A 20,093-nucleotide genomic window follows, 5' to 3' on the forward strand; every position below is an offset into this window, starting at 1 on the left:
ATAAATTCTAAATAATTATAAATTAAAAAAATGAGTATAAAATTAAAATTAAATTAAATAAATATAAAATAATTCAATTGTGTAAATATATATATAATAACTAGCACATAAAGTATTAAAAGAGTAAAGCAGCCTGGTGGCATGTGTTGTTGTTCACCCTCTAGAGCACAAGAGTTTGAACCCCTATTCATGCATTTTTTTCCTCTAGAGGGTGAACAACAACACATGACATCGAACTCTTGTCCTCTAGAGGGTGAACAACAACACATGCCACCAGGTAAAGGAGCACAGGAGCTAGGACCGGCCGGTTCACGAATTTGTTTCGAACTGGCCGGTTTGAGACAAACCGTTTGGTTCTTAGCGGTTTAATTGCACCTTCGATCCAAACTCTCAACTGAACTGCCCAGACCATCCGTTCATTGGTTTTTCAGTCGAACCAACCGGTCTGGTCCGGTTCCTTTTTTTTTTAACTGAAGATAGGGAGACTCGAACGCGCAACCTCTTAGTTGAGTATGGGAAGACTATGCCATTTGAGTTATAACTCATTGGGGTCCGGTCTGGTTCTTACAACTATGCTTATAAGGAAAAATATTTATTTCTTTGCATCAAATTGATGGACAGAAAAGGACGAAACTTAAAGTCAAAGCTAAAAATCAAGAGTGTTGATTTGAATAGTACAATAAAAATAGGTTTAACAGCCAAAAGCATCAACAAAAACAACATCACCATCCACAATCCTCTATATTTTTACAAAAATACCTCTGTTGTTTGTGCAAGACTACTACCCATGCTGCCACTCATCCATGGAGAAAAATGTTATCTCAACCCTGTCCTTTACATTTAGAGATTGTCTCCAAGAATAGCTTCAAATTTTGGAAGTAATGCACATATACAAAAGGGGACATTTGATCAAGAGTTGTATACAATGAGTGAGACCACTAAAACTATTTTTCCAGAGTATTCTACCTATATTCATCTTCTCCTTCATTTTATTAATTGAATATGTTGCTTTTCTAGTTTATTTTTCTTTGTTTTTATGAAAAAAAGACTAATATGTGCGACATTTGAAAATTTGATTGAGAGAAAAGACAAAGAGAAGTATACTTAGAGAAAAAACCATTGAATATGTCAAATCATTTTGATGTATTTCTGTTTTGTATCATGAGTTTGAGAGTTTTTCCTTCCTAAGTTAAGAAAGCACTTAATGTTGAAGTCTAAGCTAGGTTAGTTTAGTAATGACAAGTTTGGTTAGAAGCTTATGTGTTCATTTATAGGATTTGGAAGAATCCTAGAAAATTGGTATATGCATGTAATTTCTGAAAATTATAATGAAAATTCTACTATTATTGTAGTAAAAACTGAATGTAGATCGCGTTATACTAAGTTGATGAACCAAAATATATGGTGGTACAAATTTCTATTTTCTGCTCTATCGTTTTATTCTATTTTTATGAGACAAAAATAAAATGTCTCCTGCATAATCATTTTAACCGACGTTACAATAATTCTATTTTAAATTTATTTTGGTGACTAAATTAAAAATTAAAAAAAAGGCAACATTAGATTCAACCTCTCTCTAAGTCATTAATAACCTTCACTTCGTATTTCTCCCATTCCTTCAAGTGATTAATTGTTTCATCCCATACATCTTTTTATTGGATTTTCTAAAAACTTTCAATGAGATTTTCTTTTTTTATTTCAACTAAACCCATAAACGAAAGATTTCTGACAACCTCTTTTATACTCCCTATTTTTCCCTACTCCCTAACACTATACATGCAATTCCAGAACAATATCATTGAGAAACATTTAGGTCACAAACTTGATTTTGTGTCCTGATCTGTCTCACTTTTTTCCTTGTTCTATTGATGATTTCGTAAGGTTTGTTCACTTCTGTCATAGACTCCTTGATATGTTTGATTACTGTCTCTTCATTCTCCCATGTCATCTTTAATATCAAATTCTGTGTCTTTATTCTCACTCTAAAAGTCTGATTCAGTGTTTTGCAGTGTAGTCTTCTTCTTGTGCTCTTCACTAATCAATTGCCTTCTTAATCTCTTCTTTGCGGTGATTCTTATCCTTTCTATATTTTTTTTCAAAGACCAGCGGAAATAAAAAGATTAAAATAGACTCATTCTGCTATTCACTTTAGGGTTCCTTCCTTTTGTTCCTTTTGTACCTCTTCTCTCCTTCATTATTCTTAAATGGGCCCAATTGTGAGCCCAATTGTGTTTCCAGAATAACCTCCTCTGTGTTCCTATCATTATGCCAATATTTGGTTGAATTTGAATTTTCACCTTGAAATCTTGAATTGAATTCTCCATGCCTTGAATTCTTCATTCTCCCGATGCATCCCTAGATGGACATCATTAATTGTGCCTCCTTTCTCATTACTTTCAATGCTTCCCCATATCCACTACCACATTATCATCTTCATACTCATGTCATACCGTTGCTTTCATGCATCAATTCTTTAGAAAATTGATTTTTTTTTTTCTCCGTGCCTTTACACATCTTCTCATTGCTTATGACCTTTTCCTTCATTGTTTGTTTGACAAATACCTGGAATTTCTCACCTATTAGATTCAACATTATCTTATCCTGAATAGTTGGCATCCATGTTGTATCAATCATGACTTTAATTTGATCGAATCATAGCTATTTCCATGGATGGCTTTATTGTCTATCCAGATAATTGTCCCCCAAACTGTTGTCACCTTCTAGATATTTCATTCATTCCAACCACGGAGCAAAATGCCATAAATGTCAATGTATAACTTTCATCATTTGTTAGTTTTTGCTATATCCCATATCTTTATTTTCCCAAAGTAGTTTAACAAGAAAGAGGATTATAGATCTTCTTCTATGCTTTTTACTATATCAAAAGTGAGGACCATCTTGAAGGAGCCCAAACTTTTAATTAGCCCTGTATTCAACTTCATTTTTTCTAGAATAACCATCATCCACTTTCCAAAAGAAGAAACTGATAAGGCCGTAGGGCAGCTGATGAGCGGATAATTTATACTGTTTTTGGCATTGTTTTTATATAGTTTTTAGTATGTTTTAGTTACTTTTTATTATATTTTTATTCAAAAATCAAATTTTTAGACTTTACTATGAGTTTGTGTGTTTTTCTATGATTTTAGGTATTTTCTGGCTGAAATTGAGGGACTTGAGCAAAAATCTGATTCAAAGGCTAAAAAAAGACTGCAGATGCTGCTGGATTCTGACCTCCCTGCACTCGAAGTGAATTTTCTAGAGCTACAGAAGTCCAATTGGTGCGTTCTCAATTGTGTTAGAAAGTAGACATCCTGAGCTTTCCATCAATATATAATAGTCCATACTTTGCCCGAGATTTGATGGCCCAAATTGGCGTTCAAAGTCAGCCTAAAACATCTTGGCATAAAACGCCCAAACTGGCACCAACGTTGGCGTTTAACTCCAGGAAAAGCCTAAGCACGAAAAAGCTTCAATTCTCAGCCCAAACACACACCAAGTGGGCCCCGAAAGTAGATTTCTGCACTATCTGCATTTAGTTACTCATTTTCTGTAAACCCTAGTTACTAGTTTAGTATAAAAACTACTTTTAGAGATTTATTTTACATCTTTGGACGTTTAGTCCTTAGACTTTTACCATTGTACATGTTTGGAGGCTGGCCTCACGGCCATGCCTAGACCTTTTTCACTTATGTATTTTCTAGGGTGGAGTTTCTACACCCCATAGATTAAGGTGTGGAGCTCTGCTGTTCTTCATGAATTAATGCAATTACTACTGTTTTTCTATTCAATTCACGCCTACTTCTTCTCCAAGATATACTCTCGTACTTAATTCAGTTAAGTCATAATGAAGGGGTGACCCGTGACAATCACCCAATCTTCGTTACTCGCTTAGCCAAGGTCGCGTGCCTGACAACCACAAAACAATCTACATGATGTTCAACATAGTCATTGGACGACAGCTGGAGTATATTCTCTTGGGTTTCTAATATAAGATTAGAACCTTCGTGGTATAGGCTAGAATTATTGGCAGCCATTCCTGGGATCCGGAAAGTCTAACCTTGTCTGTGGTATTCCAAGTAGGATCTGGGATCCGGAAAGTCTAAACCTTGTCTGTGGTATTTCGAGTAGGATCTGGGAATGGATGACTGTGACGAGCTTCAAACCTGCGAATATGGGGCACAAGTGATAGTGTGCAAAAGGACAATGGTCCTATTCCGACGCTAGCGGGAACCGACAGATGATTAGCTGTGCGGTGACAGCGCATATGGATTTGTTTTCATCCGAGAGGATCATACAGCTTGCCATGGAAGGAGGCAACGCATGGTTGGAAGAAGGCAGTAGGAAAGCAGAAGTTCAGAAGCAACAAAGCATCTCCAGACGCTTATCTGAAATTTTTACCAATGAATTACATAAGTATCTATATCTTATTTTATATTTTAATTATATTTTAATTATCAAAACCTCATAACCAATTGAATCTGCCTGACTGATATTTACAAGGATGACCATAGCTTGCTTCAAGCCGACAATCTCCGTGGGATCGACCCTTACTCACGTAAGGTTTTGGACGACCCAGTGCACTTGCTGGTTAGTTGTGCGGAGTTGTGAAAAAGAATTAAGATCACATTCATGCGTACCAAGTTTTTGGCGCCGTTTTAGAGATCACAATTTCGTGCACCAAGTTTTTGGCGCCGTTCCCGGGGATTGTTCGAGTTTGGACAAATGACGGTTCATCTTGTTGCTCAGATTAGGTAATTTTATTTAATTTTTAAGCTTTTTACTTTTTTTATTTTCAAAAAATTTCAAAAAAAAAAATTTCTGAAGAACAAAATAAAATATGTTTAGTTTTCTAAAAATTCTTCAGAATTTTTAAGAATGAATTCTAGAGTTTCATGAGATATGTTGAATTCTGGCTGGCTGTTAAGCCATGTTTAATCTTTTGAACCGAGGTTTCACTTATCCTTAGAAGAGCTTCTTTTTCTTTCTCATCAATTTAGCTGTTGTATGTAATGTTCTGCTGAAGCTTGGCTGGCCATTGGCCATGTCTAAATTTTTGGACCGAAGCTTTCACATAAAGCTTGGCTGGCTATTAAGCCATGTCTAAAATTTTGGACCGAAGCTTTAGACTAACATTACATGATTCTTAGAATTCTTATTAAAAATTTTGAAATCTTTATTTTTCTTTTTCAAAATAATTTTCGAAAATTACAAAAAAATTAATAAAATCATAAAAACCAAAAATATTTTGTATTTCTTGTTTGAGTCTAGTGTCAAATTTTAAGTTTGGTGTCAATCGCATGTTTTAACTTTTCTTAAAATTTTCGAAAATTCATGCTTATGTTTTTCATGATCTTCAAGTTGTTCTTGATGAATTTCTTTGTTTGATCTTTAAATTTTCTTGTTTGGTGTCTTTTCTTATTTTTCATATGCATTCTTAAATTATTAGTGTCTAAAGTTTAAAAATTTTTAAGTTTGGTGTCTTGCATGTCTTTCTTTTCTTAAAAATTCTTTAAAATTATGTTCTTGATGTTCATCATGATCTTCAAAGTGTTCTTGGTGTTCATCTTGACATTCAAAGTGTTCTTACATGCATTCTCTGTTTTGATCTTAAACTTTCATGTTTTGCATCATTTTTATGTTTTTCTCTCTCCTCACTAAAAATTCAAGAATAAAAAAAATATCTTTCCCTTATTTCACTCATAAATTTCGAAATTTTGAATTGATTTAGTCAAAAAGTTTTAAAATTTAGTTGTTTCTTGTTAATCAAGTCAAAATTTCAATTTAAAAATTCTATCTTTTTCAAATCTTTTTCAAAAAACAAATCTTTTTAGTTTCCTTTTCAATTTTTTTTCAAAATAAGATTTCAATCATATCTTTTTCAAAACTTAATTTCAAAATATTTTTCTAACTTCTTATCTTTTCAAATCTTTTTCAATTAACTACTTGACTTTTTGTTTGATTTTAAAAATTTTCTATTTCAATCATATCTTTTTCAAAACCACCTAACTACTTTTCTCTCTCCAATTTTTGAAAATCACTAACCACTTTTCAAAAATCTTTTTAATTAATTAATTTATTTAGTTTTCAAATTTTATTTTATTTCTTCTCTTAATTTTTGAATACTAACCAACCTGGGAAATATGGCTGCAGCTATGCAGGCAACAGCTGAGGCACTGGGTAACCAGATAAATCAGGATAATCATGGGAACAATAATGATGAAGACAGTCCTATGACACTTGCTACATTTCTGAAAGTTCACCCTTCGACTTTTAGGGGAACCTCAAATCCCACTGATGCAGATAATTAGATCCAAGCTATGGAAAGGGCGTTGCAGGTTCCTGAGGAGCAAAGGGTTGAGTTTGAAACTTATCAGCTGCAAGGTGAGGCTCAGTATTGGTGACAGGGGACACGATGTATCCTGCAGGCAGGTCGCACTGTGATAGTCAGGAGATTGGTCATTTAAGAATCATGTTTTGCTTGATTGTTCTGAGGAGTCAGTACAGTTTATGCTGGAAGGGGTCAGAAGCACCTGTTGTGGTGAATAGTTACTATATGAACTCAATGATAGTAAACTGTTCTGGAACTGAATGTCAGGGTATTATGTTATTAACTGTGGGAATATCAGGTGATAATCAAAGTTTAGAGAAGATTATGATTGTATGTTAATTTCCAAATATGTTTCCGGATGATATTAATGAAATTTCACCTAATCGGGAGGTTGAATTTGCAATTGAGTTGGTGCCTGGAGCCGGTCCGATTTCGATTACTCCTTACAAGATGTCACCTTTAGAAATGGCTGAACTGAAAGCTCAGCTGGAGGATCTGTTGGGTAAGCATTTTATTCGACCAAATATTTTTCCGTGGGAAACGCTAGTGTTACTGGTAAAGAAGAAGGATGGAAGTATGCGCTTGTGTGTCGATTATCGGCAATTGAATAAGATTATTGTGAAGAATAAATATCCACTACCTAGAATCGACGACATAATAGATCAGTTACAAGGTGCAAGTGTGTTTTCTAAGATTGATCTGTGATCCGGGTATCATCAGATAAGGGTTAGAGATGAAGATATTCCAAAAACTACTTTCAGGACATGTTATGGTCATTATGAGTATACAGTAATGTCTTTTGGGTTAACTAATGCCCCAGCAGTATTCATGGATTATATGGACAGGATTTTCTGACTATATCTGAACAAGTTTGTTATTGTCTTCATTGATGATATTCTTGTTTAATCTAAGACTGAAGAGGAGCATGCTGATCATTTGCAAACTGTGCTACAAATTCTGAGAAAACAGGAAGTTATACAGTAAGTTATCTAAATAAGAATTTTGGAAGAGTGAGGTAAAGTCTCTCTGTCACGTGGTGAGTAAGCAGGGAATAGTTATGGATCCTGCTAAGGTGGAAGCAGTGATGAAATGGAAGTGGCTAACTTCAGTAATAGAGATTAGGAGTTTCCTAAGTTTGGCAAAATATTATCGGAGATTCATTAAGAGATTTTTGCAGCTCGCCTTATCTTTAACTAAGTTGACTAGGAAGGATACGCCTTTTGTCTGGACTCCGGAGTGTGAAGAGAGTTTTCAAGCATTGAAGTACATGTTGACTGTTGCACCCGTATTGGTATTGCCCGAACCAAGTGAGCCGTTTGAAGTGTACTGTGATGCATCACTGAAGGGTTTAGAGTGCGTTCTGATGCAGCACCAGAATGTTGTAGCATACGCCTCACGGTAGTTAAGGCTGCATGAGATAAACTACCCGACACATGATTTAGAACTTGCTGCTGTTGTGTTTGCTTTAAAGATCTGGAGGCACTACCTCTATGGCATTAAGTTTCATGTTTCCTCATACCATAAGAGCTTGAAGTGTCTTTTTGAGCAGAAAGAGTTGAATATGCGTCGGAGGAGGTGGATGGAGCTTCTAAAAGATTATGATTTTGAATTGAATTATCATCTAGGAAAAGCGAACGTTGTGACGGACGCCTTGAGTCGGAAGTCTTTATATGCAGCTTGGATGATGCTATGAGAGGAAGAGTTACTAAAGGCATTTCAAGGTTTGAATATAGGAGTTAGAGAAGAATCTGGAATTCTGTGTTTGAGTCAGTTGCAGATTTCAAGTTATTTTAAATCAGAACTTTTGAAGGTTCATCAAGACAGTGAAGCGTTACGTAAGGTATTACCAGCAGTTGAACAGGAAAAATAGTGGAGAGTGTCAGAAGGATAGAATAGTTTGTGGAGGTTCAAGAACCGGATTATTGTGCCAGATATTGGAGACCTGTGACAGAGTATCTTGAAGAAAGATCATAAGAGCGGATTTTTAATTCATCCAGGGAGCACTAAAATGTACCAAGATCTGAAAGCAATGTTCTGGTGGCCAGGAATGAAGAATGATGTGGCATTGCATGTGTCTAAATATTTAATGCGTCAGAAGGTTAAGATTGAGCATCAGAGACCATCAGGGACCCTTCAACCTTTGGAGATTCCACAATGGAAATGGGAGAGTATCGCAATGAATTTTGTGATAGGGTTGCCTAGAACCCGATCTGGTTGTGACGCTATTTGGATAGTTGTGGATCGACTGACGAAATCAGCTCACTTTCTTCCTATCCGAATAAGTTTCACAATGGAAGAATTAGCTCGAGTATATATCAAAGAGATTGTCAGGTTACATGGCGTGCCTTCTACCATTATATCTGACAGAGATCCCCACTTTACATCAAGGTTCTGGGGAGCTTTTCAGCGTGCATTTGGGACTCAGTTAAGCTTGAGTACTGCGTATCACCCTCAGACAGATGCAAAATCAGAGAGAACTATTCAGACCTTAGAGAATATGCTAAGGGCTTGTGTTTTGGACCAGCCGGCGAGTTGGGATCCGTATATGCCATTAGTGGAGTTTGCTTATAATAATAGCTACCATGCAAGTATTGGAATGGCTCCATATGAAGCTCTGCATGGCAGGAAATGTCAATCTCCGTTGTGTTGGTATAAAACTGGAGAAAGAAGTTTGTTAGGACCTGAGATGATAACTGAAACTACTGAACAAATAAAGAAGATTTGTAACCGAATGCTTATAGCCCAAAGCCACCAGAAGAGTTATGCTTATCAGAGGCGAAAGCTTTTGGAATTTGAGGAAGAGGAGCATATTTTTCTGAAAGTTATACCAACCACTGGAGTGGGAAGAGCTATTAAAACTAAGAAACTGAATCCCCGTTATATTGGACCGTTTGAGATCCTGAAGAGAATTGGGTCGGTAGCTTATAGAATTGCCTTACCACCGTATCTTTCGAATTTGTACGACGTGTTTCATGTGTCACAGCTTCGGAAGTATATTCCTGATACAAGTCATGTTCTAGAACCAAAACCAATTCAAGTAAGAGAAGATCTAACACTTCCTGTAATTCCGGTAAGAATTGATAACACCAGTGTTAAACGATTACATGGAAGGAAAGTATCATTAGTAAAAGCAGCTTGGAGTCGAGCTGGTATCGAGGAACATACTTGGGAACTTGAATCAGATATGCGAAAGAACTATCCACATCTCTTTTCAGGTAACTAGATTTGAATTTTGAGGGCAAAATTCTTTATTAGAAGCGTTGCGCTTTTATCTCACGATTTTTATTTCCCCTATTCTTCAAGGCTCCTAGCATATTATAATTCTTCTGCTATTATATGTACTCATTTTATTTTAGAGGTCGTAATACCACACCACCTTCGTTTTACGACTTAAGCGTAAAGCTTAGTGTGGTAGGGTGTTACAAATTCTCTCCCTCTCTCATCTCTTTCTATTTATTTATTTATTTACTAACACTTATAATTCGAACCCTCTCTCCCTCTCTGTGTTCGAATTCTTCATCTTTTCTCTTCTTCATTCTACTCTTCTATTCTTCTACTCACATAAAGGAATCTCTATACTGTGACATAGAGGATTTCTATTCTTTTCTGTTCTCTTCTTTTTCATATGAGCAGGAACAAGGATAAGAACATTCTTGTTGAAGCTGATCCAGAACCTGAAAGAACTCTAAAGAAAAAGTTAAGAGAAGCTAAGGCACAACACTCTGAAGAGGACCTGATAGAATTTTTTGAAAAAGAAGAAGAGATGGCCGAACCCAACAATAATGGTGGAGATGCAAGGAAGATGCATGGTGACTTTATTGCACCCTCTTCTGACTTCTGTGGAAGGAGCATCTCAATTCCTGCAATTGAAGCAAACAACTTTGAGCTTAAGCCTCAATTAGTTTCTCTGATGCAGCAGAATTGCAAGTTTCATGGACTTCTATTGGAAGATCCTCATCAGTTCTTAGCTAAATTCTTGCAAATCTGTGACACTGTTAAGACCAATGGGGTTAATCTTAAGGTCTACAGACTTATGCTTTTTCCTTTTACTATAAAAGACAAAGCTAGGACATGGTTGGACTCACAACCTAAAGAAAGCCTGGACTCTTGGGAAAAGCTGATCAATACTTTCTTGGCCAAATTCTTTCCACCTCAAAAGTTGAGCAAGCTTAGAGTGGAAGTCCAAACCTTCAGACAGAAGGAAGGTGAATGCCTCTATGAAGCTTGGGAAAGATACAAGCAATTGATCAGAAGGTGTCCTTCTGACATGTTTTCAGAATGGAGCATCATATGTATATTCCATGATGGTCTGTCTAAATTGTCCAAGATGTCATTGGATCACTCTACTGGAGGATCTCTTCATCTGAAGAAGATGCCTGCAGAAACCCAGGAACTCATTGAAATGGTTGCAAATAACCAATTCATGTACACTTCTGAAAGGAATCCTGTGAATAATGGGACAACTCAGAAGAAAAGAGTTCTTGTCTTCTTGAGATTGATACTCTGAATGCCATATTGGCTTAGAACAAAATATTGACTCAGCAAGTCAATATGATCTCTCAGAGTCTGTCTGAAGTACAAGCTGCATTAGGCAGTACTAAGGAGGCTTCCTCTGAAGAAGCCTATGACCCTGAGAATCCTGCAATGGCAGAAGTGAATTACATGGGAGAATCCTATGGAAACACCTATAATCCTTCATGAAGGAATCATCTTAATTTCTCATGGAAGGATCAACAGAAGCCTAATCAAGGCTTTAATAATAATAATGGTGGAAGAAACAGGTTTGGCAATAGCAAACCCTTTCCATCATCTTATCAGCAACAGACAGAGAATTCTAAGCAGAGCCACTCTGACTTAGCAACTATAGTCTCTGATCTATCTAAGACCACTTTCAGTTTCATGACTGAAGCAAGGTCCTCCATTAAAAATTTGGAGGCACAAGTGGGTCAGCTGAGTAAGAAAGTTACTGAACTCCCTCCTAGTACTCTCCCAAGCAATACAGAAGAGAATCCAAAAAGAGAGTGCAAGGCTATAAATTTAACCAACATGGCCGAACCTGTAGAGGAGGGAAAGGCAGTGACTTCTAGTGAGGAAGACCTCAATGGACGTCCACTAGCCACTAAGGAGTTCCCTATTGAGGAACCAAAGGAATCTGAGGCTCAAATAGAGACCATAGAGATTCCACTGAACTTACTATTGTCATTCATGAGCTCTGATGAGTATTCTTCCTCTGAAGATGATGAAGATATTATTAAAGAGCAAGTTGCTCAGTATCTAGGAGCAATCATGAAGCTGAATGCCAAGTTATTTGGTAATGAGACTTGGGAGGATGAACCCTCATTGCTCATCAATGAACTAAATGATCTGGTTCAACTGAAATTACCTCAGAAGAAACAGGATCCTGAAAAGTTCTTAATACCTTATACCATAGGCACCATGACCTTTAAGAAAGCTCTGTGTGACCTTGGAACAGGGATAAACCTCATGCCCCTCTCTATAATGGAGAAACTAGGGATATTTGAGGTGCAAGCTGCAAGAATCTCACTAGAGATGGCAGACAATTCAAGGAAACATGCTTATGGACTTGTAGAGGATGTCTTAGTGAAGGTTGAAGGCTATTACATCCCTGCTGATTTTATAATCCTAGACACTGGGAAGGATGAAGATGAATCCATCATCCTATGAAGACCCTTCCTAGCCGCAGCAAGAGCTGTGATTGATGTGGACAGAGGAGAGTTAGTCCAGCAATTGAATGAGGACTACCTTGTGTTTAAGGCTCAAGGATCTTCTTCTTAGGGGTGGGCAAAAAATCCACATTTTGGATTTTAAACCAAATCCAAACCAAACCATTTAAAAAAAAACTAGTTTTAAATAAAAAAAAAATCCAAACCAAACTATATTTATTTTACAATTTGGTTTTTGATCCAATCTATTTAAATGGTTTTAAATCCGTATCCAGATCCAGATCCAAATTAAAATCCACATCCAAAAAAACCCTAATTTTGAGTCTTCTCCTCTTCTCCTCTTCGACAAATCCTCTTCGACAAAACCAAATCTACTCTTCGCCACCGTCAACATTTCTTCTTCTCTGCCTCTCGTCGGAGCTCGCCGGTGGTTCGTCGGCATCTACCTCTTCGAGTCTTCAGTCTTCACTTTGATTCGAGACTCTGTCTCTCTGCCTCGACCTCCCATTCGCGACTCTGTCTTCTCTCTTTTTTGGTTCTCTTCTTCTTTCGTTGGTGGCTCGCCAGAGCTCATGCTCATCAATTGAGGTAAGCCTCCTCCTTACCCTTGGTTCTGAGTTCTGAGTTTTATCTGGGTTTTTTCTATTTTGTTGATTTGTTTTGTTTTGTTCCTTCATGAGTATACTGACTTCTTCACTTCAATGGATTGAATGTGCAGATTTTAAAATCTCTTAGTATTGAACATTTGAACTCTCCATTTCAATGGATCCTGCTGTAAGTTTCTTCTTCACTGTGGTTCACTTTTTGTTGAAAAATATCTAATTAAACTAAGTAGTAGTTGAATCCTTGATGAACTGATTGCCATGCTCATTTATTATTTTTTTGGTTCATGCATGTACCATAATATATATAGTATATATGTAGCGCTAGTTGTTTATATACGGTGTATGAATTTTCAAATTAAACCCCCTTAAAACTTGATTTCGTAAAAAATCTACTTGCTGAATTAAGCAAATAAAACTAACAACCAATCTCCTAATCTCTTATAGGAATTAGAATTAGATAGACTAGTAGTTGAAGTTGCAGGGATGAATGATGAATTTGAACAATGCTGCATAAGAGGGATAGTAAGAACACTTCAAATGGTGACATTGATTCAAGAACTTTAGTAAGAAGTGTATTAACTGTGGTTCAATTAGCAATCATATGAAAAATCATTATTTAGTTGAAGAAAACTAACTTATCTTATACATGTTTCCGACTTTGTTGTTCTGATTTTTGTTGTAAATAGAATTTTGTTCTGAAAAATCATTAACTGTGTTCTGCCTTGGCCTTCTTTTTCTTATCCTTATTTACTGCCTTGAATCTCTCGCTCTAGCAAGTAGCAACTATAGTATAGGCAATGGAAACAACTCAAGATCTTAGGACTTAGGAGTGCTTGCTTTCACTAGTCCCCACCTTAATTTTGTTGATATGAAACACTGCTGCTGTCTTGTTCTGCTGTTTTGAGGTACAGGACAGTGATTTAGTGAATGTGTTGGTTGTGGTTAGTTAACCGATTTATTCAATGAAATTAGTGAAGTGCATGTTGGGATTAATTATAAATGTCTCTTCTTCGTTATTTTTAGGCACTGTGGAATTGGCTTTTGCTGGTGTTTCCATGACCATCTTTAACATCATATCAAAGCTTTTCAATATTCCCCTTCTAAGTGTTGCTACATCTTTTGTTGCTGAGGACATAGCCAAAACTGCTGCCAAAGAATATCTTTCGGGTGAATTTTATGTCCACAGTTAACTTCTTCATAGCTCATATATGTTGCTTGCTATCATTTTTCATTGTCAACTCATGCCATGAATGAATTTCCCTGCAGAGCACAGTGGTATACAAAATATTGGCAATGGTAAATCCTTCGAAAGAGGCAATCGAAAAAAGCAATTTTTCTCTGTCTCCACTGCTTTGCTATTAGCACTTGGGATTGGAATTTTTGAGGCTTTAGCTCCTGCTGTTGTACTTTCTTTGGCTTTACAAGGCATTTTCCATGGTTTTAAGGATACAAAAACTCCTGTTCTATGCCTAGGCAAGTGCTTGGTTTAAATTCTGTTTCTTTGCTACATTCATCTTTTGAATGGTTTTTGTATTATTTTCTTTATTTATTTTTATATATTTTGTATGTGCTTTGACACCTTGCTCTGCTATCTAGTGCTTCAAAATTAATGTTTTCTTATCCCTTTGAATGGTTCATGAATAAATTGTTATTATTAATTTATTACTGAAAATAAATTGTTGATCATTGCAGCCATACTATACATTGTAATAATATGCTTCAATATAATTTAGTAAATTTTATATATAGAAATCAATATCTTTTAGGATTAGTAGTAGTTTTATTAGCCAAAAAAGTTGACGGTGATGAAAATCAGGGGCTGCCGTGCTGGTTTGGAAAGGTTTCGGAGGGTTGTGTTTTTTAATTTTTAATTTTTGGTTTCAGTGTGTTGAATATAACAATGTGAAAATTGGATTTTTAAAAACTAGTTTTAAAATTGAATTTTTGGTTGAAGAAACTAGTTTAAAACTGGATTTTATAAAAAAAACCGGATTTTAGATTTGGATTTAAAAAAAACCGGATTTTAGATTTGGATTTAAAAAACCGAATTTAAAACCGGTTTTATATGTAAAATTGGATTTAAAACCGGTTTGTAAGTAAAACCGGATTTAAATTCTAAAACCGATTTAAAACTGGTTTTTATTTTTTCAAACCGATTTAGAATCGATTTCTCTCTTCAATCCAGTTTTGGTTTGGTTTCATGAACCATAAAACTGATTCTGAAATGGATCCAGTTTGGATTTATAAAAATCCAAACCATGCCCACCCCTACACACTACCACACCACTCCCTTATCCTAAATTCCACAACAGCTACCACTCCACAATACAAGTCAACCAAACACATCAACAACCACCCAGAGAAATTAAGAGGGACAAAATAAAGAGAGCTTGAGAGTATTTGGGTTTGAAAGATGCAGCGTTAGTAGCTAGAGCATGCGAGATAGATGAAGAGGAGTTGAGTGAAGTGAAAGACGGCTTGAATGCATTGACTGACAAAACTTAATTACAGAAGAGATGTTAATCCCTTATATACATACAAATATACAATAGATAAATGCCATGTCAGCTGGCTCCTAACAGATTCTAACAAACGGAATTGATCAGTACATGTCAAGTTGCAAGTTCTAACTACTCCTAACCTCCTACTTTCCACAATTAGTAAGTTGTTAGTTCAGTTGGTTAGTCTGCTTCCGTACGAGTCAGGTAACGTTGGGGCAAGTAGCATTGGCCCACCCTATAGCATAGAACTCAAAAGTGAAACCCAATGTTATAAAAATGTGTCAATTAAGCAAAATTCGTTAATAGTTTACGATGAATTTTCCAGAAAGACTACCATTGTCTCAGTAAACAGGGTCACGAACTTCACCCCCCCCCAACACACAAGAATTGTGTTGTCTTTCCGGAAAAACGGAAAAAACTGTATCGAGTATTTACTCATTATCATTGAAATGAAAGAAACTTTTGGAAAGACAAATGCTATAGAAAATAATTCAATTTTGGTGGGTGACAAACTGACAATAAATTTTATAATATTAAGTAGACGAGATAACAAAATCCGGACAGATAAATTTTAGATAAAGAGTCGATATCAAAACATAGAATTTCGTAACTTCAATGACTTTTAGATGGCAGGTTGAGTCATAAGATGAGGGAGGGAAAATATGTTCAAGCTTGAGTTCGTGAATAAGAATTTGAATTGCACTCAGGAACATTACAATGGAGATATTTACAAGATCAAACTACGGTAAGATCGATTGATCAGTGATGCAAACACATTGAATTCCAAATTTACATCAAACAGCGCAGAAAACCAATCCAATCCGAATTGCAAGGACAGGCCAGTGTACAAATGCTAAAACTACTATATCACAACCTTTCCCCAAGCTGCATTTCACAATTTCAGAGGAGCTTTGATATGACTTGGCAAGAAGTCCAGAAAGCTTTAGTAGCAACCTTAACAATAACAGGGTTTTGATATATCCTGTAGACAATCGAGAAGGATTAATGAAAATGAAATTAATACTTCCTCTGTTGTCTTTTATTTGTATCCAGCGACAAATTAAACAGAACCGAAGGAGTAAGTTCAATGCCCTTGCAATTGTTTATACTGAATCAAAAGTAATTTCACAACAGGTAGCACATAGTCAAATCATGCCATAACATTAATTTGGGGGATGGTCTTGCATCATGCGAATGCATTAATATATTTCTAGGGTGTTTGCCTGTTTGGATATAAGTTTTAGGGTTTACGACATTGACACTTACCCAATGGCTGTAGCCCCCCATGATGCAACATTATAGATGACTTTGCTACCATCCCATGCTTTTCGAAGCTTTCCCTTTTTCTGTTTTACCGAAAATGTCTTGCAGAGTGCTGATAAATATAGTGAGAATACGAATTTAGCAAATTGTTTTCACTCATACTTAGATGAATAACAGAAATAAGATGACAGTAGGAGGGAAACAGCAGACTCACCTTCCTGGAGTTGATTAGGAGTCAAATCCTGAAAGAAGCAAAGTATTAGAGAGAGTAGGAACTCCAGATACAATTACACTGAATAAAATATTTTCTGTTGTTCATAGTTAACATTCTTTACATCATACACTTCTAAGCATTACTCAAATGAAGCTATGGTTGGATTTTAAGCACTACACGTTGTTTGGATATTTCACGGTGACTGAAATGTATTAGAATTTGGTCAGAAGGTACTTTTAGCTCAAAGGATTTGGAAATCCTTTTTTTCTTAAGTTATAAAACAACACTTAAGAATTTGATTCAGAATCTAGCACAATGAATCTGAAATATAGCTAACTATTAAATTCGTATGTATATCTGGCAAAGCCTACTGAATAACAAGAGGATACACAGAATACTTACTTTAGTCTGCTTAAGGGATAACAAATATGCAGCCATGAAGCAAGCAATACCCTCCACTATGTCTTCTTGTCTAACAAGAACGTAATCATCTTGGTCTGAATCAACATCTTCACCATCCCAAAGATCATTTTCACTAACCAAATCCCAAGAACTACATTCTTCTGCCATAACACAAGCATTTTTCGCTCATTAGCATTCTAAAGTTCTATAGTAAAGAGAACAACTGATTAATTCAAATAACTTGTCTCCATTATAATCATTCCATAGATAACTTGACAATATCTTAATACCATGCTCAAGACAGAAAGAAAGAGAACATTTGGACGCATACCAAAAGCTGCATTCTGTGAAACTGTCGCCTGGGCCAACTCTAACTTTTCAAGGAAGTCAGGGCCTTCGACTCTAGATTTGAGTAAGTCACATAACTGCATTGAAGCACACAGAATGTTGTGTTACAAAGAAGATCGAAAATTTGTAGCAAAATTTTGGCCATCGGAAACGTGAGTATGCAACAGAGGGAAAAATCCATTGCAGTGCACGTGAATGGTGATAAATTCAATGACAAAACTAGCTATTTACAAAAATTTTCTCCAACATCAAGCAGCAAGCAGATAACACCACCAAGGTAAGAACATCATTTCAGCATGAACAATTAAGCTTCCTAATCATCCCCCAAATTACTAAACCCCAAAAGAAAAACCAAAATAAAAAGAATTATTAAAAGCATTTATTGCATGCTCACACATCCCAAAGTATTATTAAATACCCTTACTTTTTCATTAAATACTCTATCTTGCTCATAGTAAATAAAATCATCTTTTGTAGTCTCTTTCTTTATATGATTTCACTAAAAAAGTTTGAAACCAGTTACAAAATTTTAAAAAATAAAAATTAGTAAGAAAAAAACACGCATCTAAGTTGAAAGCTGGGTACTTCACGAAATTAAACAAGCTCCGAAAGGGAGAAAAAAGTAAAAAATAAAGAGTCAAATTCCCAATAACCATAACATTAGTGTTACATAAAAAAAAAATGAGAACGAAGTAAAATTCAAAGTCAATCTAGGGTTCCATTCGCACAATGAATAAATCATCCATAAAAACAACAAAAATTACCTGATCGGTTTCAGGATCGGCAGGTGTTATAGCACCAGGTGTATCGCAATCAGAATCGTGTTGTTGTTCATCATCGGAATTACAAGAAGATGAAGCGTCGTTTAACAGTTGAAGGGCTCTTTGACACTGTTCCAGAACGGCTTCAAGGGTTTTCCTCTTCACCCTAACCCGATCCACATTCTCGTTTCGGATCCGAACCTTCTCTTCGTCCAGGTTCGGATCCAAGACAGAGGGAGAAACCTCCACCACCTCCATTATTCCGACAATTTCAGAAAACACCCAAAAAAATTAAAATTAAATTAAAACCCTTTATTTTTTAATGTCAAGTACAACATTGCGGAAGGTCCTGTAGAGAAACTAATGTGTCCAGGGACTAATGTGTCCAGAGCAGAACGACGTCGTTTTGTGTTAGAGGGACTAATGTGTCCCGTTTTCAAAACATCCATCCCACTTATTTGCCACGTGGGAACACCGATGAGCCAGGTCAGCATAGGGGAAGCCAACTCAGCGTTTTCCGTCCGCTCTGAGGGTGGCCCAAGGGACGAGGGACGGATCGATCTTATTTTAAGGAACGTCAGGGATTTAAATGTATTTTTCAATGCTCAGGGACGAAAATGTTTTCGGGTTAAAAGGTGAGGGACTAAATTGTCCTTTTCTCTTATTTATACATATTCAATTTCAAAAAATATAAAAATATAAAATACATGAAAGCGAAACTACATCATCATGAACTTGCTTGACCAATCCACCAAAGTCCAAACTAAACCCAGAGACAGCGGAACAAATAGAAGGTCATGGCCCAAATCTGAATATAAAAGCCCGTTTGATTTCTCTTTACAACTTATGATTATGAAATTGCATATTCGGACCATAAACGAAGGGGAAAAAACGCTGAAACCGTCAAACAAACACGTGCTTCTTCTCCTCTTTTAAATTTGTTATATTTTTTTTAAGATAAATGTTATTTTATTAATATAAAATAAGAGTATTTCTATAAGGAAGTGCAAAAGAATTGGGTATTTTCATTTATCACCAACTGTGATAAGAGCTTAAAGAAGAGTAAAGTAAGAGTAAAGAAAATTTGCAGCATTTATCAGGTAGGCTCACGAGTTCACGCACTAAATTGCTGGCTTCTTTTACTATCTCTGGTGCCGGGCTTATTACCTTCTCAAAAACACACCGATTCCTCGCTTTCCAAGTGCTCCAACATAGCGCCGCTATGAGGAGGGTCTTTTGTCTACCGTCGAATTGAACCGCTGCCCAGGATAAGACTCGTTGCCACCAATTGAAAAATGTCTCTTCTTCTCTCATCCATAGGTCAGGGATTATTAAGCTTAGACTCCATATTATTGAAGACAGGGGGTATTGGAACAAAGCATGAGAAATTGATTCAGCCTTCAACATGCATCTTGGACAAGTGGCAAGAGTGGATGCGAACCAGCTGTGAACTTGTTGCAACACCGAAAGCTTTTCATGAAGACTTTTCCATAGAAAAATCTTAATTTTATGTGGTAATTTCAACTCCCAAATGCCATTCCAGACTCTGTTGTGTATGTTCTGGGGCCTCAATAAAGTAGGAGAATGAAAGAATCTATAAGCAATTTTGTATCCTGACCCAACTTCATATATACCAGATTTTGTCCAGCACCAATTAACTTCATCCTCCTCCTCTGTTGGTTTGATTGAAAAATTTTTATTGCATATATCAATTGAAAAAATCGACTCAATCAGATTTCTATTCCAACTTCTATCAGGATTTAGTAACGCACTAACGTAATACAATTGCAGATTTGGCGGGATTGTGAGTGCATTTTGAGGGACATTAAGGGGCACTGGTGGTGGGAGCCAGGGGTCATGGAAGATGCGAACATTAGTGCCAGAGCCTATTTTCCATAACAAGCCTTTCTCGATCACCTTGCGCCCTTCAAGAACACTTCTCCAGCCCCACAACGGTACGCTTCCTATCTCTGCATGTAGGAAATCT

The 20,093-nt window shown here is 36.3% G+C and overlaps 1 protein-coding gene and 1 long non-coding RNA gene across 2 annotated transcripts; one reads left to right on the plus strand and one right to left on the minus strand.

Moving 5' to 3' along the window:
* LOC107609364 lies at positions 12,114-14,374 on the plus strand. Its single transcript, XR_001613131.2, has 4 exons — positions 12,114-12,600; positions 12,731-12,786; positions 13,641-13,784; positions 13,884-14,374. It is a non-coding gene; the product is annotated as an uncharacterized LOC107609364 (long non-coding RNA).
* On the minus strand, positions 15,768-18,438 carry LOC107609363. The gene is made up of 6 exons (XM_016311310.2): positions 18,110-18,438; positions 17,329-17,422; positions 16,998-17,158; positions 16,596-16,623; positions 16,385-16,493; positions 15,768-16,100 (listed from the first exon to the last, which is right to left on the minus strand). Exons 1-6 carry the CDS (start codon positions 18,362-18,364, stop codon positions 16,019-16,021), a joined length of 729 nt encoding a protein of 242 aa, XP_016166796.1. The 5' UTR covers positions 18,365-18,438; the 3' UTR covers positions 15,768-16,018.

This window comes from Arachis ipaensis, chromosome B07 (assembly GCF_000816755.2).
Source record: "Arachis ipaensis cultivar K30076 chromosome B07, Araip1.1, whole genome shotgun sequence".
Taxonomy (NCBI): Eukaryota; Viridiplantae; Streptophyta; class Magnoliopsida; order Fabales; family Fabaceae; genus Arachis; species Arachis ipaensis.

Excerpts from the sequence above, each read along its gene's own strand:
- LOC107609363 (XM_016311310.2), bottom strand. The coding sequence starts at position 18,364 with ATGGAGGTGGTGGAGGTTTCTCCCTCTGTCTTGGATCCGAACCTGGAC. Across the intron at positions 17,423-18,109 it reads CCGATCCTGAAACCGATCAG|TTATGTGACTTACTCAAATC; the intron begins GTAATTTTTGTT and ends GCTTCAATGCAG. Across the intron at positions 16,494-16,595 it reads TCCTAATCAACTCCAGGAAG|CACTCTGCAAGACATTTTCG; the intron begins GTGAGTCTGCTG and ends TATATTTATCAG.